This window comes from Brachycentrus maculatus, unplaced genomic scaffold (genome assembly GCF_059751285.1).
Source record: "Brachycentrus maculatus isolate JH-2025_06_01 unplaced genomic scaffold, ASM5975128v1 h1tg000090l, whole genome shotgun sequence".
NCBI lineage: Eukaryota > Metazoa > Arthropoda > Insecta > Trichoptera > Brachycentridae > Brachycentrus > Brachycentrus maculatus.
In genome coordinates, this window is record NW_028280844.1 from 897,489 (window position 1) to 918,529 (window position 21,041).

The window sequence follows — 21,041 nt, forward strand, 5'->3', positions numbered from 1 at the left end:
TTAAATTTAACTTGCAAATTTATAAACTTAGGCACCCGCAATTCACTATATTTTTAAGGTACCTACCTCACCTGAATATTTTAATGTCTATGTTTCTATATTTAATTATTTCTTATTCTATGGTCATGGAAAACTCGTGTGATTTTTGATAGGAATCGTTTGTTGTTATTTCATATTGCATGATTTTAATATATTATCTACAACAATAATTTATTTTTCGCGTATGTAAACAGTAACAAAGATTTTTCAAGTAAGTTTTGTCAATGAGCTCAAAGGACGAGTCAGAGGAAGCTTCGAGGTGATTGTCATTAGTAAATGAATATAATTCGTCCTTTGTCTCTCGTTTATCCGTGATCAATGATTTGCAAAAATATACGTCGTAAATGTTTCATTTTCTCGTTTTAAAATAAAAGACGTATTGTTTACTTCATTCGGGAGTTTAGAGATATTTGAGGTTAAGTTATTTTTTAGAAAACAGTCGCATCATCCGAACTTGTCAAATCTGTCATTTTTTATTTTGTATTATTTTAAATCATCAATCTCAATTTCGTATTATTTGTCGCAAAATGGACCGAATTATTCATCGTATTTTATATTTACTTAAAAATTTTATGTTCTTTTTGGTTTTCGTAGAATTTATGACATAATTGACAGATGATGAAGTTGTTAGAGTAAAAAGTTTATATTAAAATGCAATGTTTCCGTAACGTATTCTAAGTAGTATTCAAAGCTTTTTTCAGGTTGAGCTTTTTGGTAGAAAAGGATTTCCATTTGTTTCATAAAAAAATCGTATACTTATTGTAATAAAATTGCCTTTTCAGGAGTAGTAAAGAAGGCAGTTCTACTCCCGACCGTGAGACCGAGATTATCACTGAATCTGCTGCAGGTAAACATAAGTTTAATTCATGTATGGTTTGTATCTTCATAATCACAAGTAATTTGTCCACCCTTAGGGCGCTTGTCCACTACCCGGAATTCCGTGTAATTTTACCGTCCAGCACGTCAGTTAGCGTTTTAAAACGACGATTGACTTAGATTGGCTTGTGCTTTTATTAATCTTTCTTCGGATCGGAGCTATTGATCGGTGCGTGAGCACGTTGCACGTTAATTTGATCATGCTGTCGTAGTCGTTTTCATTTTTCAAAACCGGACTGCCGGCGGTGAAATCCCGTGTAGTGGACAAACGCCCTTACTCTTTTTATTTATTCAAACATATACAAAAAATAAATATGTACATTGCCGGGATTAATGCTAAAAAGTAATATCTTCCAACCAACCAAATACTGACTAGTGATATTGATCAAAACGTTTGATACCTTATATAGCTGTTTGCAATCACAGGGTAGATAATGCTTAAACATCAAAAAATATAAATTACAAATTACTGCTGTATTAATCAACACGTTGACTGCCAACTACGAGATAACTCGTAGATTGTGTTCTTTGCTAGGACGCCGACTACGACTTATCTCGTACTGTGTTTACTTGCACGCTTCATGCAGGTACGATAAAATTCCTAGTAAGTATATCAGTGCTAATATGGATAGATGGCTTCTAGGAAGAGAACAAAAAATAAATGGTGGCTTACATGAACAGATTTAAATGAAAAATTAACAGAAAATATAATTATGTACTATAATTAAAGTTTTTAATAATATAATATGATTAAATGACATTGGCTTTTTAGACTGGATTTCTGACATTTGCTGTGGCAGTCAATGTGTTATGCAACTAATTTATATTTTACTAAATATTTATGACAATTACAAATTGATGATAATAAAGAAGGAAAAAGAAAAAGGGAGTTTAGGGAAGGAGGTAGAGGGAAAAACTAAGGGATGAGGTTTGATGGACAGCTAGGATTCTAATGATTTCTGTTGATTTTCCGTCATTCCGCATTTTTTAAAATCAATCTTGACCCTAATTAGTATATTAATTAGCGTCATATACTAATCACAAGTAACCTAAGCACAAGTAACCGCAAACCCAATTCCGATCTGTATAATGTTTTCTGTGCGTCTCACGCTACCAAAAGTAAGCAAATAGAACGCTTATAAGCGACTCCTCTCTACCAACAGTATCTAAAAGACACTATAATCGTTTCCTGCATGATGATGTATTAACACATTTCTGATGTGTGTTTTTACATTAGCGGACTGTTGGCCACGGGATTTGATAATTATGTACATATGATTAAGATTTTAACAAAGAGATTGGTATATAATATTCAGATAAAAACATTGGATAGTGCCTTCTTTGCTGCCTTTGAAATGGGGCCAGCGCAGATGGTAAAAATACCCTTCCCGTCCTTAAGAATCAATCGACTGAACGGGCAGAAATACCTTTTCCGTCCGAAGTGTGTTGAGATGTTTTGCGTTTGAAAGATATAGTAGAGTGTTTACTTTACAAATGTTCCAACATTTATTTATTTATTATTATCTTTTTTAAAAAGGAATTGTCTGGAGGTGGGAGAGTTATAGAGGATAGCGAAGGTAATTGTGAAAAATACATCACAAACACCTAGACCAATTGTAAATAATTTTTTTATTTTAATTTTTAAATTTTTTATTATTTCTTATGTTAGCTCATATATATTTACATTTCCTTACAATACACAAAACATTTATTTAAAAATTCTTTCAGACTCTTTTCATTCTTTGTACATTCAGGGATCTCATCATACATTTTCAAACTATTCAATTTATACATTAAACAATTTTGCGACTCTGTTTTTTTCGTAAATGGCAGTCTTATTTTATCCTTTTTTCCAGTTAAATTTTAGTTTCTTTCTTGAATTCATTTTGGAATTTGCGGGAATCAAACCCGCGACGCCAGTTTCGTAGTCGAGCGTCTACCCAAGTACACCACGGTGCCTGTATTGAAATATACCTTTTTGTTACAGTCTCACCAGGCGGTATTGAACAAGACGGCATGAAACGAGCGGCGGCCAAGAAACTCATTGAGCGATACTTCTATCAGCTGATCGATGGTTGCGGAAACCCTAGTTGTAATAACAAGAATTGTGCTTCCAGTGGAGGGGTAAGATGAAATCCTTTTCCATTTCTTCTGACCCTTAGCTGTATCGGAGCTCTTCTGTATAATTGCTTTTTTGCAATGTTTTGTGTCCGATGTAAGGACTGTCGGTATTTAATCTTTTATTTTTTATTAATTTTTTTTTCAAAAGAGAAATATTTGTGTTTTTATTATTTACACAAATATTTCAATGACATACTATTTCTGTTAGCCTAAGCGGCTCATTATTAGAAATAGGTATCAAATTGCGGTAGAGGGGTTCGAACCGAGAAACTCTGACTTAAGAGTCCGCGACACTAACCACGGGACCACAACCCAACACTATTCCCATTGAGATTAGAATTGAAACCAAATATTTGCAGTGATTGAGTTAACCTTTCCGGGAGTGAGTTATTTAATTGTATGTTCTATGAGCAGTGAGTTTTTTTTAATACCTTTGTTATCATTAAATGTGTGGATTATGGAAGATAGAATTTTTTTTTTAAATGAGTAAAAGAATATTACTTCCGATTTTCACGTTTTATTTAAAGAAAACTGGTACTTTTATCCAGGGCTTGCAAACTGTCAATCAACACATATTTCATTATATAAAGTAAAAAACGATCAACGTAATACATGTACTACCATACTCCTTTGAGAAAAATTCGCACTGTAGTATATGTACTACCATACTCCGGAAAGGTTAAGTTATTATCTCTTTTCCAGATAAAAAACCTAACTCCGAATGAGGCCGCGGCCCAAGCTATCCAGCTGTTCACGCAGGAGGCCCGCCTGTGTGAGACCTCCCCCCACAAAGTCCCTAGAACTAGTACACATACGCCTTGCTCTCAGGAGTCAAGTTTTCCCAGGTCAGTAATGTCACCAATTGTATTTGCTGGTATTGAATCTATTACTAAATGTTGTTTTAAGTTGTTTAAACTGCTATCTGTTTTTGTATTGCAATTTTTTAAAATTTGATACATGCATATCGCTCACTCCTTACAAGAACATCATAAATCAAAAAACTATATTTTTCAGGAGAATGTTTTTAACTAAAAAAAAAAAACTAACTAACCATCACGCCGTTTCCCCGCAGGGGTAGGCAGAGAGAATAGAGCGCCACACCACTCTGTCCTTGCAAACATTCTTCGCCTCTTCCACGTTCATGCATCTCCTCATACATACCCGCCGATTGTTACGACTCCTAACCTGACCACTTTCAAGTATTTGGCATACCTGATCGTGCCATGTTTTTCTCGGTCTTCCTCTGCTTCTTTTCCCGCTAACATTCGCCTCATAAATTTGTTTTACCGTTCTTTCCTCACTCATTCGTTCTACATGTCCAAACCATCTCAACACACCTTTCTTAATTTTATCGATAATGCTTATCTCAGCTTTGCATTCTTTCCTTATTTCACTATTCGCACATCTATCATACATCGTTTTGTTACACATTCTTCTGAGAGATCGCATTTCGACTGCATTCAGTCTACTTTCATCCTTCTTTTGCCAACTCCATGTTTCACTTCCATACATTAGAGTTGGAACCAGTACTCCGTTGTGCACTGCCAGTTTAGCTTCCGCTGATAGGTTTTTATTTGCTATAACTGATTTCAGTGCACCGTTCACTTTGTTCCCAGCATTCACTCTCCTTTCTATATCTTTATCAATCTTTCCATCCCTAGAAAACATACTACCTAAATACACGAAATCATCTACCTGTTCCAGAATCTCTCCGTTTACCAATATTTCACATTCAGATCTGCATTCTTCTCTTTCAAAAACCATAATCTTAGATTTGCTAACATTCATCAATAAGTCACTTTCCTTGCACACATTATACACTTTTGTCACCAACGCCTGCAGGTCTTCTCTGCTATCGGCAAGAAGAACAGCATCGTCAGCATACAAAAGGCAACAGACAGTCAAATTATTCATTCTGGCTCCAACATTTAAATCTTTCAGTTCTTTCATGCAATTATCCATGTAGATTATATAACACAATGTATTTTTAATACATTGTGTTATATAAAATATAACACAATGTATTAAAAATAAATATCAAGCCACTTATTGAACTTTTTAATGTGCAACAGATCTTTTTAGGTAAAACTTGAAGGTTTTTTCTCTATTTGAAAAATATTTAGCATATTTAAAAAAATAATTAAACAACACCTTTTCTTCAAAATGCAAAAACAATACTTTCTGCCCTGTAGCGGGTAAATATTAAGTTGAAAATATGCCGCTTTTGCTGGGATACAGTACATTTTCTGGACATTCCGAAAACATGCACAATTGAAAATTTACAATATTTGATTTATGACGTTCTTGAAAGGAGTGAACGACATGTGTATGTCAATATGAGAAGATATTGTTTACATGATGGCTTTTATCTCCGAAAATAGATCCTTAACTGATACAGGTTCAGAATTAGGAAATAACTTGCTTGCAAACGGGAATCAATGAAGCGCTGAAATCACTCACCCGTGTGCTACTGTTTTTATTGAATTGTATTTTACTTAGGTATATAATCAAGCATTGAAAAGGTGCCAGTCATCGTCCATATCCAGTTTATCACAATCAGTAATGCACTAGTGCCTCTACATTCTGTCACAGTCGACACAATATTTACGACTTTTTTAAATATTTAGATTTACGCCAATCTAAGCAAATGATATCCACCACAATCTGCCGGGACAGCTACAAATACGGCAATATCCAAACATTACAAATATATCCTAGAACTAGTAAAATCCATTGATATCATCAAAATATATATATATATAGTTTTTTAGAGCACTGTTTTTTTGAAATAAGTGCTAAGAAATGTGCTTGTGATGTTTGGACATGTTGGGACTGTTATCAAGCCTTTGGATATTAACTTTCTATCTTGAATGTATTCTTCGGTTAGTTTGGAAGGTGCTCAGTTGTATGGCAAATCACTCAACATTGCCAATCTGAGGTTAATTTTAATAGTGTATAATAAAGGTTAATTTTAATAGTGTCAAATTAATCCTTAAGGGTACAATGAATTGAATAAGAACGTATAGTTGGAAGTTTTAAGTATTTTTTAGTATGTATGTCCAAATTTTATTATGTTGTATATATGCTTAGTAATAATGGTCTATGTTTTGCAGCAATAGCAAAGATGGCCTTTCTAGTATTGTTAACGTGAGTGGCTCTAGCAAAAATGATAATATGCTTGGTAATTTTGGTGCCAGTTCCTCCACATCAGGTAAGATACAAATGAAAATTACCAACTTTTTTATAAAGCTCCTTTTGAATTTGAACAAAGCATGAATAAGTGATGAATAAAATACAAATGAAAAATGGACGGGGTTTGATGTTTGTTAATGTCCCGTGAATTTGCAGATGCGCTTAGAGAAAATAGTCCCTCGATTTTAACAGAAGAGCGGATGGAAGAGTTGTGTAGTCAGTGGGAGACAGCGCCACATCTCTTGACTCGCGCTTTGAGTGAAGCATTTAGTAAACGTTCCTGTCTATCTCTGTGTTTTCCATTAAAAAAAAAGGATGTTGTCGATGTTGAAAATCCACCAGGTAAATATATCCTCACATATATTTTTCTACTTTTTTTCACTTTCTAACATACTCGATCATTTATAATATATCTACTGACATACCTCGAGGCTCAATGACCACATTGAAACTAATATTTATTTTAACCTGGGAAGTGATGTTTTTTTTATGCTGTTGATAAGAGCATAGGAAAATAGGAAAATGGATGGTTGTGAGTGGATTAACATTATTTATTTTACTTTATTCCAAACCCTGAGGTGCAAACTTCTAAGTTTTGTATGGTGTACACATTATTTAAAATACAATCAAAATATATTTGATATTCAATTTAACCCCTACCATAGGCGATCCTACCAAATGACATCTTACATTATATTGATTTCTATTACTATAGTATGAAGTTTCTTTTTTTTTGTTTTTTATAAAACAATGACTTGTAGTACCACGAGCGTCATGATTTGGACGAATTTCTGCTAAAAAAATATCTAGTAACGAGCCATGTTTCCTGAAGTCGCTCAACATATGTATTTTTTGAATAGCTGTTTCAGAGCATTCGGGGGGAAAAGAAGCGTGGAGAGCTAAAGAAAAAGATCCTGATAAAGATGAAGACACTGTTGCAGAACCCTCCCTAGATATGGACTCTTGCAGAAGAGCATTTGAACATTTGAAAAAAGTGAGTCTTTTTTTGCATCTTTGGTGAATATCACATTGTGTTTTCAATCTGTCAGTCAATGTATTATTGAAACATGGATGTTGTTTTAATACACTGTTTCAAACATTTTTTTCATCAATCCAGACTCTAATTAGTACATTAATTAGGGTCGTAATTAGTCTCTCTCGCTCTGCCAAAAGTAAGCAAATAGAACGCTTATAAGTGTTTCAAGATCTACCAACATTGTGTATAAGACGCTTTCAAGCGTTTCCCGTATATAATGTGTCAATAGTGTAAAAAAAATTAACACAGCGAAGCGCCCTTTTGGAAGTTTTTCTTTTACAATAATGGGGTTTTATGAATGATTCTTATATATTTTTTTTATTATTTCTTTAGTTAGCTTATATTACGTTCAATACAAACTATTTTTTACACTTAATTTACATCATATATATACATATTTACATCTTCTTACAGTAAACAAAACATTTATTTTCAAATTCTTTCAGACCCTTTTTATTCTTCATACATTCAGGCATCTCATCAAACATTTTCAAATCCTTATACATTATATAATTTTGCGACTGTTCGAAAATGGCTGTCTTATTTTTTTCCTTATTTCTAGTACTATGTTCATGAAAGTGTTTAAAACTATTTTATCCTTAAAATATTTGGGTAAATTATCGTAAAAAAATTTATATATATAAAGATAAACATATCGTAGTCGTACAGGAGAAAGTGACCAGCTAACAAAACGTGAAATGTTCAGGAGGGCTATTTAAGTCACTTTTACTTGGCAAAAAAACAAACATCAACGCTGTTAGTCATTTTTAACAAGTCAATATATCATACTTCCATGTTTAAAATCCTTTGGGATTTTTTTCAGGGCAATATTAAGTTAGTAAGATATCAAACAGTCTGATCACGTTTTTGTAAAAAATGCACTTGGTCACTTTCTCCTGTATGACTGCGATATGGTTGATTTTGAAAATTTCTAGCTGGAATATTTTGTTTAAGGTACCAGGGTACGTGTACACTCCGACGCTGATAACGAGCCTCATAAGGTTTGCGGAGGATATAACGCTAGAGATGTCGATGTTCCCCTGGCTGGAGGACGTGTCGGACTGCCTGCTGGTGATATTCGAGATCCCGGGCATCGGGTCGGGGGACTACCTGGAGTCGGCGCTGCCGGCGCTGTGCGAGGCCGCGGCGGAGCTGGGCGCGCGCGGGCAGGCGCGGCTGGCACGGCGCTGGGCGCAGCTCAGCCCCGGCAACATGCGCTGCATGCTGGAGGCGCTGCAGCAGCTCATCACCATCCGGGTCATGTCCACCACCTACAGCCGGAACTACAACATCCAGGACGACCCCAGGGTGACCACGGCCACCAAGCTGATGAAGGTATGTGGCCTATCTATTGGGTTGATGCAAAAGTTTTGACCGTTTTTTACATTTTTTTTTTTTTCAATTTTTTTCTTGTGTATTATTTATTTAATAAATGATATAATTTCCATCAGTTCTTATAACCTTCTCCCATGTTTCTTTCAACTTATTAATACCAGTAGTATAAAATTCCGTGGATTTTGATGCGAAAAATGAAGTAAGGGATGTTTTTACCTGCTCCATTGATTAATTTTTTTCATCATTTAAATTTTTTTGCAGTGATTGGAATAAATAAAAATCAGAAAGAGCAAGATCTGGAGAATACAGTGGATGCTTGATAACATCCCAATTCAACTCATTTAGCTTGTGTTGGGTCATCATAGCCACATGTGGTCGCGCGTTGTCGTCATGAAACACTGCCCCTTTTCTGTTTACCCATTCTGGTCTATCCTTTTGAAGGACCATGTTCAATTTGGATAATTGCTGACAATATCGTTCTGCTGTACTTGTCTTATCGTGTTCCAAGAGTTCAAAATACACAATACCCTTATTATTCCACCAAACACAAAGTATAACTTTTTTTTATGGATTTCGGCATTCGAAGTTGTTAATGGGGCTTGTCCAGGTATAGTCCAATGTCTTTTTCTTGTCACGTTGTTGTACACGACCCATTTCTTATCTAACGTCACCAAACGATGCAAAAAAGGTTCATGTTTTGTCTCGCACTCAAAGCAACGCGCGTTGAAACACGATCCAATAAATTGGCAGCCGACAATTGATGAGGTATCCAAACGTCGTACCGCGAAACCATTTCCATACGCTTCAAATGTCTTAATGCGGTTGTTTGGTTGACTCCCGTCATTGACACAATCTCCCTGATGGTTAGACGTGGATTGGTGTCAATTATGACTTTTAACTTGTCGTCATCAGACTTCAATGGCCGTTCGGTACGTGGTTTATCAATGAGTGAAAAATCTCCAGATCGGAATTTTGCAAACCATCTTCGTACCTGTCGAACTTTGATGACCTCTGTTCCATACACTTCACAAATGTTTTTGGTTGCCACACTCGCGGTATTGTCTTTACGGAATTCATAAAGTAAACAATGACGTAAATGCACTTTATCGAACGACATTTTGAAAAAATACAAGGGGTTATTACTGTACTCTGGCCAGGCCAAAACTGAATACAAAGTAGAGGGAAAGCATCCTTTATACAATAGAATCATAAAAAAATAAGATACTATTCATAATTTTTGAAAAAAAAAATTTTTTACCTAGGATCATAAAAAACGGTCATTACTTTTGCATCAACCCAATACATTAACACACTTAGAGCGTTTGTGCACCACACGGAATTATACTGTCCGGCAGTCCGGTAAGCATGAAAAGACAGATGATTCGCTTGTGAACTTGTCCGTCTTTCTCCGGATTGTTGCACTCGATCAGTGCGCGATCACGGTGCGCGTGAACTCGAACATGCTTAACTGTAAAAAAAATGGACTGCCGGATGGTAAAATTCCGTGTAGTGCACAGGCACCCTTAGGACGGTTTAGTTACGGACTTAAGTTCAAATATCTCACAACATCTAAGAATATACCCTGTCAAGAATTTTCCTATTTCAAAACTATTTCCTCCGGAAGAGTGTGATGATTTTTAATTTTTTTTTAGTTCAAACTCCGTTAAAACAATGCAGAATGCATTTAGACCCGAAGATGGAAGCATCTGTAGCTCTCGAAACTAGCCGTAAATATAAAATAAATAAAACTCAAGTTGTAAAAAACAAGTGTTTTCTTTTAAATTTAACTAAAAAATTGTTGAGAGCCAAATTTCTTTGAAATTCTAGAAAACCTTTATTATAATATAAGATATTATTAATTTAAGTTTTACTTGGTAAATACCACTGTTTCTTAAAATCTGTTGTAACAAACAGGTATTTAAAAATGATGCGGAATTCATCGAAATACGTGTCGCAATAGACTTTAAGAAATAGTGGTATTTACTTAGTAAAACTTAAATTTCAATGGATGGATTTTACCAAAAAGTGATTGCCGAATCAATTAATGAAATTACAAGTAATGTCTTTCATGACAGTGTATATGTAAGTAGGTACTACGAATGTAACAGTTTAAACATATTAATTTACATATGTATTTATTATTTGATCAGAATAGACATTTGCTAAATGAGTTGCGCGATTCCAGATCCTGTATTACGCCAACCTGATGGCGGGCGTCATGGAGTCGAGCGATCTGCGCGAGGAGGAGATCACGGTGCCCCGGCAGCTGGATGCCCTGGGGGACGCGCTGGACCACCTGAACCCGTACAGCTCCGGGAAGCAGGCGCGGCAGGCGCAGAACGAGGACCCGCTGGCGGAGCTGCTCGGCGTGGACGTGCTGGACTCGCGCCGCCCGTACATCCCCTTCGAGGAGTTCTACAACGAGACGCTCAGCGACAACATCGAGATGGACAAGGACTTCGCCCACTACAAGACCGAGTCGCCGCAGTATCTCGATAAAAAAAGTAATTGCACTAACTAACTTAACCTAACCTAACCTAACCTAACCTATAATTACTCCAAATGGCTCCTGTAATTGCTTCACCGATTTCAGTTTTCCGACACTTTTTTTATTAATCGTAGTTTTTGTACTGGATTTATCCCATAAGGGATTATTTTCTGACATCTTAACATAGATGAAGAACAATATCTGAACTCTGGGCATTTACAGGGCTTACGACCGTCATAGGATCACTTCATGTTCACTTATCGGCCTATGACGGTTGTAAGCCCTGTAAGTGTCCAGACTTCCATATTCTTCTTCATTTATGTTGAGATGTCAAAAAATAATCCTCACCTTTACTGTCCGGCAGTCCGGTTTTTTCAAATAAAAGTGACTACGACAGTTTAGCGTGATCGAGTTCAGGCGCACTGTGATCGCACAACAATCAAGCGCACCGATCCGAAAAAAGACGGACAAAAGTACAAGCCAATCTTTTACTGTCCGGCAGTCCGGTTAGCATGAAAAAACGGATTTTTCATGCTAACCAGAGGGCGGACAGTAAAATTCCATGCAACAGCGCTCCTAGCGTGTCAGTTAAATTTTTCATTCATTAATTACTTTGTCAATTTGTTTGTCGCCAGTAAGAAAATTTTCCTTTATGAGGCATTCCTTCATTCTGACGCCGGCCACCAAGTCCCTGGGCCTGTACTACGACAACCGGATCCGGATGTACGCAGAGAGGAGAGTCTCCTTCCTTCACACTATAGTGGGCAGCTCGCCTCCTATGCCCTACCTTCGTCTCAAAGTGCGCCGCCAGCACCTCATAGACGACGCCCTCATAGAGGTACGCCTTGGACAAATTCAATCAAATGTTAAAACATTAAGATGGAGACTGACCGGAGCATTTCGTCGTAACATAACTTTATAACATTGCTCGCGGCGAGCATCCGAAACTATGGATGGAGCGCTCGGTTGCTGTACTGACTGCCTGAATGCTCGCATCGTAACATGTTACGTTACGACGAAATGCTCCGGTCAGTCTTCACCCTTATAACCTCGATTTGAAATGAAACTGAAAAATATTCTTATTTTTTGTATATTAAAAGCATTGTTAACGGTGTGGTGCAATGTAATATCCGCCTGCGTAGTGTAATGGTCAGCATGCTCGGCTATAGTACTGGAAGTCCCGGGTTCGATCCCCAGGGGGGGGTCAAATAAATATAAGTAATTTTTTCACTCAAATATTTATCAAATATTACCCTAGACTGGTACCCGAAGCGGAGGGCTGATCACCTTACCTTCATGTGTCCATACAAGGTGCCGATCAAGCGTTTATTTGATGCAATGCCCTATGCACCATTAGGTGCGGATAAGGGTTAGAAGAATGTAATATAATACTCTCTGTGTCTGTATAATATAATATAATACATTCTCTATAATTAATATAATATAAAACAGTCTCTATAACTAAAGCACTCGCTCACAAACAAAGTTACTTCCTCGGAGAACCACTACTCCGAGAAGGTGAAGCTCTTACCACCAAGACAGGTCGTGAGCTTCATGACGTATGTAGGTCTTGAGAGTGAGCTATGATACAGAGGGAGGTTACAGTACATAGAACTAATATGGTCGCAGTGACATAAGGCATTGTTCCGCAAAGTGTGTGCCGCGGCACACTGGTGTACCGTGGTGATTAGTTGGTGTGCTGCGGAAAAAAGCCTAGTTTTGTGAAAATAGCACAATTGCTCTAAATTTTGATTGCCTGCGCTCAGTTAAGTAGGCTCACATTTCGCATCAAACATAATATGATAAATATGTTACCATACTATGGTAAATATGCACCTCTGAAATTTCTTAATTTCGTAGGTGTACCTTGAATAGAAAAAGTTTGCTGAACACTGACATAAGGTCAGACAGATGATGGTTATTTGGTGTTCGAAATAAGATAGTAATGGATTTTTTTTAAACTACCGGATGTGTGAATTTTAATTTTCCTATTTTTTTTATTTTCTATTTAATAACAGTTAGAAATGGTTGCCATGGAGAGAGTCTTGGACTTGAAGAAGCAGCTGGTGGTTGAGTTTGAAGGAGAGCAGGGGGTGGACGAGGGAGGGGTCAGTAAAGAGTTCTTCCAACTCATCGTGGAGGAGATCTTCAACCCTGACTATGGCATGTTTACCCACCAGGCCGATACGCACACCATGTGGTTAGTAACAGTAGACACTTCATTAACCTTCTCCTCCCGGTGATGTGTATTTACTACAATTTGACATTAAAAATGAAAATGTCACTATAAAATATAATAGATACAAATCTTTGTATTCCTCCGTTATACTTTGTATAATGAACAATTAAGGTAACACCGCTGTGAACAGATGCAGAGCCTTATACACCACTGGACGGATAGGTGTCAGAGGAAGACATACACATGTAATGCATGTATATTTACAGCTTTCTGGGAAAGTTATCCTTAAGATGTAATTTTGTTAACCTTTCCCTCCAGGTAATATGTATTTACTTCAACTTGATTTTAGAGAATATCAATATAAAATATAAAAGAATTTTAGGCTTAGAATTTTTGTATTCCTCCATAATATAATTACGTGTTACATAAAAGTATTATAATATAAAGTTGTTAATTTGCAGCGACAGAAATAAATAAATTGTAAAAATAATCGGAGATAGAATCACCAATACACAAACGTTTCTCAGATTATGCGTGCGTGCCGCACTTTACGTACTGCTTCATACTGTTTCCAACAATCTCATTTTGGTTGCGCACAAGTCGTCGTTCAGGGTGGTCGTGTTGCTATGCTAACTACGGCAGCTACTTGCGATGTATTTTTTTTTTAGGTTTTTACCAGAGCTTACGTTACAAAATTGATATCACTTCAACTTCAACTATGCTTAATAAAAGCAACATTTAGGAATATTTACATTTTTCCCATTTTTAAATCACATTTCCATATGGTGTACAAAATACATATCACCGGTGCATGCGGACTTACATTCCAATTAGAGGTTTTCACTTAAGTAATCTAAAAATAAAAATAAACTGTCATGTACCTAAAAGTATACAGATACAATAAACTAACATTACATGTTTTTATCAAACAATAGAAATTTCCTTTATCAACTAGTCAAATAGACATCAACAATATTTCTCTTAAATGTATTAAAAGAAACATTATTGATGCCTATTACATTAAGCATTACATTGCACATATCGCAGGCTCAATTTAAAAATGAATTTTGGTAGGACTTGGTGTGCATTTTAAAATAATGTGCATTATGTGAAATAATGTTTGTACACATTAAAAAATGTTTATATGCTGATGTGCCGTCCTTTTGGTGACACAATCTAGTTTTGTTTATTGAAAAATATACAGGTAAATGTATAACATTACTGTTGCAGGTTCAATCCTACTTCGTTTGAGACAGTAGCCCAGTTTACACTGATTGGAATAGTGTTGGGTCTCGCTATCTACAATAATATCATTTTGGCTGTTAATTTCCCAATGGTTGTCTATAGAAAATTAATGGGAAAGAAAGGATCTTTTGAAGATTTAGCTGACTGGAATCCTGTGAGTTTTATTTATTGTATTTTTTATTTATTAATCATGAAACATATATTTTAAATTATATGTCCATTGATTGAAAGTATCATTGTGATCTTTAAAATCTAAGTAAATCTTAAATTTTTTTGTTATTTTTTTTCCAAAAATTACAATTATTTCACTCTATTTGGATAGTAAAAATCTGTTATTACTTAACCCTTTCCGGTCCCGCAAAATTAAAAAAAATAATCCAGGTAGACAGTTACATTCCAATTGGAAAAAAAATCGTTTGTCCTCTGCTCCACATACTGTTGTAATAGATACGAGTGACAAAAATGTAAGCTTGGAATTTAAATAAATAATACTAATGATGAAAAAACGGCTGTCCAAACTCAAAACACAGTAAGGGACATTTTTTTATTAGTACGTTTTTTTTTTTGCATTTTTGGACTAAGTAGATGCTACTCAGTCCAAAAATGCAAAAAAAACATACCACAAAAAAATGTCCCTTACTGTGTTTTAAGTTTGGACAGCCGAAAAATGTCGAATAACATCCAACATGAGACCTAAGAGGAAAATATCGATGTCGAATGAGATTCGACATTGGACCAGTTTAAACAAATTTTCGTTATGCAATTTTTCAGCGTTTTGTTGTAATATAGAATGCATTGTAACCAGAATCGGAGTTAAAACAGAACTAGACGCTAATAGCTCCAACAATCCTCAGAAACAGATGGACACCTAAAATAATACTAAAACTTTTCAACAGGTCATTTTTTAAGGAAAACAAAATAATAGTAGTTATTGTACTTGTTTGATCATATTTATCTTTAATTAAATATTCTTATGCCTCCGTAGTGTAATGGTCAGCACGCTCGGCTACCGTTATGGAGGTCCCGGGTTCGATTCGCAGGGGGGTCAAATAATTATAAGTGATTTTTTTACTCTAATATTTATTCAATATTACCCTGGACTGGTACCTGAAGCGGAGGGCTGATCACCTTTCCTTCATGTGTTAACGATCAAGATAAAACTGCATTTATATAATGCAGTGCCCTATGCACCATTGGGGTGCGGATAAGGGTCTGAATGAATGAAATATTCTTATGAAATTTTCTCATTTTATTTATTAAAATATTCATATTTTTGTAATTTTTGAGAATACAAAAATCCTATGTTATCCGATTCTCAGTTAAATTGATCCCAGTGAATGAGAAGTATGATGCATTTTTCTGTTATAGTAATAAAACAGCACGAGTTTTGGTCATTTTCAGATGCTGTATAGTGGTTTGAAGAGTATGTTAGAATATACCGAAGACGATATGGAAGATGTATTTATTCAAACCTTTAGGATATGTTATCAAGATGTTTTTGGTAATAATATATTTCATGAACTAAAAGAGAACGGTGACCAGATATTTGTGACGCAGAAAGATAAACAGGTTTGTAGATTGCATCTTGTATTATTTACGAAAGTCAAATTTTTCCTAGCCCCTTTGCCAATAAAGTGAAGGACATACCATAAACTAAGCTAGGATACAAAATGCCGAACCCTTTTCTAGTGGAACTGAAGGCCTGTTGACGACAGTCAACAGTCCGGCTCCCCTTAAGGAATTTTATGTTCCTGATTGGCCCACACTAGTTTATCCCTCTTTTCCCCAACACAGATTACAAACAAGAAGAAACAAAAATCCACCTAATAATTTATAAGGTAAATAATAAATGCAACTCCCATCTAAAAATAAAAAGCCTTTGCCAATGGAAGCTTAAACCATACCCACTTATCACTTGAAGGACTTTTCGACATTAAAATTTTACTCTATAAAAAATTGTCTTTTTTCTAATTCATTACCGTACTACCGGGGCTACTTGAACTTTGATGTGTTACTTGAGCCCAGTAAAAAAAAATATTTAGATCTGTATTTGGTCTACAATAAGAACGTATCGACATGATTCACTGTTTCCCTGACAGGTGACACTTATTGTCACAATACGTTCATTATTGTAGACCAAATACAGATCTAAATATTTTTTTGTACTGGGCTCAAGTAACACATCAATGTTCAAGTAGCCCCGTTCTACGGTACCTAAAATAAGTTATTTATAGAAACCTCGGGATAAGAGTTGACAAAATATGTTCGAAGCATATAAAATGATTATTATTATGTAATTTCCGCCTCCGGAGTGTAATGATCATCACGCTCGGCTACCATTCTGGAGGTCCCGGGTTCGATTCCCGGGTGGGAGGGTCAAATAAATATAAGTGATTTTTTCACTCTAATATTTATTCAATATTACCCTGGACTGGTACCTTAAGCGGAGGGCTGATAACCATGTATTAATAATCAAGATAACACTGCGTTTATTTGATGCAGTGCCCTAAGCACCATTGGGGTTCGGATAAGGGTTTGAAAGAGATGAAGATATAAAATGAAAACCCCTCTCGTTTAAGTTTATTTCTTGAATTGCTCTTTTGCTCGTGTTAAACTTATGAGTATTGTTGATAAAATTGTAAAAGAAAAACACTTGTTTTTTTTACCACTTGAGTTTATTTTATTATCACAACTAGTTTCGGGAGCTATGCTTCCATCTTCAGGTCTAAATATATGTTTACATTTAGACCTGAAGATGGAACCATAGCTTCCGAAACTAGTTGTCATAATAAAATTATCTCAAGTGGTAAAAAAACAAGTGTTTTTTTTAAAATTACTTTTTCATCATGTCTTACCACAAAGTGAATGCCGAAACAATAAATAAAAAGTATCGTTGATTAATAAGACATATTTATTTCAGGAATTTGTAGATTTGTATGCAGATTTCCTACTGAATAAGTCAGTGGAGTGCCAGTTCAAAGCTTTCCGGAGAGGTTTCGTTATGGTGACGGGGGAGAGTCCTTTATCTCTCCTGTTCAGGCCGGAGGAAATAGAGCAGCTTGTGTGCGGTAGTAAGGTATGCTATATTTTCCTTTCATCTTTAATTTATGACTTTTTAAAAGATTCGATTCTCATTTTTACCCTGAACGACACATCATTCAGTAAGTCCGCGGTCTAAGATTTTTTTTGAAATTCAACCTTTTTCATTAATATTCTCTCCTTCGAGAGTGATGGATTCATTAAAACGCTCCTCTAACTTTTTGATACCTTTTTTGTAGAACAATTCTGTGGTGTCACCACAGAATTTGTCTTTGCAAATATAAACCTAAAGCGAAAGCTTAACTGGCAATACACAACGGAGTCCTGGTTCCAACCTTAATGTTTGGAAGCGAAGCATGGAGTTGGCAAAAGAAGGATGAGAGCAGACTGAATGCAGTCGAAATGCAATCGCTCAGACGAATGTGCGGCAAATCGACGTATGATAGATGTTGGAATGGTGAAATAAGGAAAGAATGCATGTCTAAGATAAGCATTATCGATACAATTAAGAATGGTGTGTTGAGATGGTTTGGATATGTGGGATGAATGAGTGAGGAAAGAACAGCAAAACAAATCTATTTAGCGAATGTAGTTGGTAAAAGAAGCAGAGGAAGATATAGGAAAACTTGGAACGATCGGGTAGTTCAAATACTTGAAAGCGACCGGGCCAGGAATCGAACTAATCGGCGGGTATGTATGAGGAGATGCTTAAATGTGGGAGAGGCAAAGAATGTTTGCAAAGACAGTGGTATGGCGTTCCATTCTTATAGTTTATTTGTCTTTGCTCTCAAAACAGGCCCAAGACTTGGAAATCGCTTCCTCATTTGAGCCAAACTTATTTACCCTCTACATCTTTTTGATGTCTGCAAAAAGCCAGTGGTCGCTGGGTGCCATTTATCGATCATGGAATTATTAGTGCGTCACTATTGAAGAGCTTTCACCCTGTTATAACAGTACTTCTTTCTCCTAAATTATTATCTCCAAAGTATAAATAATGTGTTGCATTGTTTTCCAGAATTTCGATTTCAACGAGCTACAGGTTGCTACTGAATACGACGGTGGTTACACGGCAGATTCTCAAATCATCAAGGATTTCTGGTCAATAGTCCACGACTTTTCGTTAGAAGATAAGAGGAAGTTATTACAGTTCGCCACCGGGTCCGACCGGGTTCCCGTAGGAGGACTCATCAGGCTGAAGCTCATCATCGCCCGGAATGGCCCCGACTCGGATAGGCTCCCGACGGCTCACACCTGCTTCAACGTTTTGCTTCTTCCCGAATACGAGAACAAAGAAAAACTTAACGATAGACTGTTAAAAGCCATTAATTACGCCAAAGGATTTGGTATGTTATAAGAATTAAACAAAAAAACATAGACATCCGCGTTTAAACAAAGTATGTTTTCAAAATGACACTGTGAAACTGACCGAAGGTATGTTTCATTCTATTTTAATTTAACCTTTCCCTTACGGTGCTAAAAACTACCGCGTGCGACGGTGATATGTATTTTGTACACCATATGGAAATGTGATATCCTAAATGTTGCTTTTATTGACCATAGTTGAAGTTGAAACATTAGAAACGTTAGCTCTCTGCAAGTATCTAAAAAAAAATATAACGCAAGTAGCCGCAATAGGTGTTGTAGCGACATGCCCGCCGCGGAAGACGACCTGCGTGCTACTAAACACGCTACAATGTGTCGTGTACGCAAAGTACGACATGCACGCACACACTGGTTGTGTATTCGCTGTTATAGTTGCTGCAAATGAATAACTTTATATTATAATACTTTCATGTAAAACGTAATTATATTACGGAGGAATACAAAAATTCTGAGCCCCCGTTTATCGTATTTTATATTGATATTTTAATTTTTAAAGTCGAGTTGTATTAAATACATATCACCGAGAGGGAAAGGTTAGTAAAATTACATCTTAAGGATAACTTTCCCAGAAAGCTGTAAATATACACGCATTACTCTTGGATGATGTGTATGTCTTCCTTCGATACCTATCCATCCAGTGATGCATAGGGCTCGGCATCGGATCATAGCGGTGTTACCTTAATCGTTCATTATACAGGGTCATTCATTTTTCGGTTTCGAAAGAAAAGCTAAATGAAGTACACACAGCGATACATTTTTTATGAACATTTTAATTCATTATAAAGTTTGGACTTTACCACTATGTGTGAAAAACAATGTCATTCAAATTGCACTTTGGGAAGATTCGATGCATGCGATTCTTTTAAGGCAATTTTTAACCACTTTTTTGCACATTTCTGGTAGTATCTCGGCCATAACTTGAGTAATGTTGGTTTTGAATGCGTCATTATTCGTATTATTCGCATAAACACGGTCTTTTGCGTAGCCTCACAGAAAAATTTCAAACGGTGTAAAATCGCATGATTGACAATTGACAATTGACGTCGCCAAAACGTGAAATTACGTGCCCAGGAAACTTCTCACGAAACAAAGCCATAATTGGTCGTGTTGTGTGACTTGTTGCCCTGTTTCGTTGGAACCACATATCGTCCAAGTCATGATCTTCAATCACTGCCAAAAAAAATCGGTTATCATTCGACCATATTGCTCCGAATCGACTGTAACTGTCTGGCCATTGGCATCTTCGAAGAAATACAGGCCAATGACACCTTTCGACCATAGAGAACACCAGAAACGACATGACGAAAACCTATCGACATCAGTAACGCTTCCACTTAATTTTAAAATTTTTCACTATTTTACCGATTGTTTGCGTAGATGGTCGATTATGATGCCCATAATCGAAAGAGACGAAATGAATGACCCTGTACGAAGGCGAGAGCTCAGTCTTGCGTTCCAGAATCTTAGATCTGGCGGTGGAATACGTGATGTATATGTAACGAAGTTCAAATATGAAACGTACTTCAATTATCGTTAATGGTTCTGTATGAAAATTAAGTATTTCAATTTCGTGCAAATTTTGGTAGCGCAACAGTCATAGCGTGAATCTCACAGATAACTGTGTGATTCTAGTTGCGGGATGTCGTGGGGAGATGTCAGACACTTACTGCCTCGAACGTATCGGGCGTATTATATTTTGTCAAATATGTGTGCAGAAATTTATTTTGAGTCATTAGTGGATGAATTCCATCGGCCATTTTTTCTTTACCCAGTCATAATACCTCCCCCCCTGTTCCTCTCATTATTGTGTTAATTGTGATCCCAAATAATTAAGGTTTATCCATTATTTATATCATAAGACAGGCGAATCGATACAAAATCGAGCAGTCGGATAAGTACTTAAGAAAGGTGCCTCCGAATAAACCTTTGTAGGAAAGGATATGAGAAGTTTGTGCGAATTATTACGCTGCGATATGTATAATGCATTACAATTTGGTGCTTGGTTACATCGCTATCAAAACCTTTTGTGTCAAATCATTATGTATTACCGAGACCTCTTGTAGGGATCGGGTATTATCATTGAAGAAAGAGCGATATTTTATACATTG

General features: G+C 36.2%; 1 protein-coding gene across 3 annotated transcripts; it reads left to right on the forward strand.

Annotated features, from left to right (window-relative positions):
• Positions 1–127: 127 nt before the first annotated feature.
• Ube3a (ubiquitin protein ligase E3A) lies at positions 128–20,712 on the forward strand. Of its 3 annotated transcripts, none has more exons than XM_088258052.1 (15): positions 128–298; positions 822–886; positions 2,903–3,039; positions 3,739–3,881; positions 6,150–6,247; positions 6,385–6,570; positions 7,089–7,222; positions 8,219–8,599; positions 10,785–11,103; positions 11,723–11,925; positions 13,106–13,287; positions 14,497–14,665; positions 15,913–16,080; positions 17,432–17,587; positions 18,566–20,712. In XM_088258052.1, exons 1-15 carry the CDS (start codon positions 264–266, stop codon positions 18,902–18,904), a joined length of 2,715 nt encoding a protein of 904 aa, XP_088114178.1. In that variant the 5' UTR covers positions 128–263; the 3' UTR covers positions 18,905–20,712. The 3 variants fall into 3 exon arrangements, with proteins under 3 accessions (XP_088114178.1, XP_088114180.1, XP_088114181.1); XM_088258054.1 differs by having other exon boundaries at positions 128–250; XM_088258055.1 differs by having other exon boundaries at positions 256–454.
• Positions 20,713–21,041: the final 329 nt, after the last annotated feature.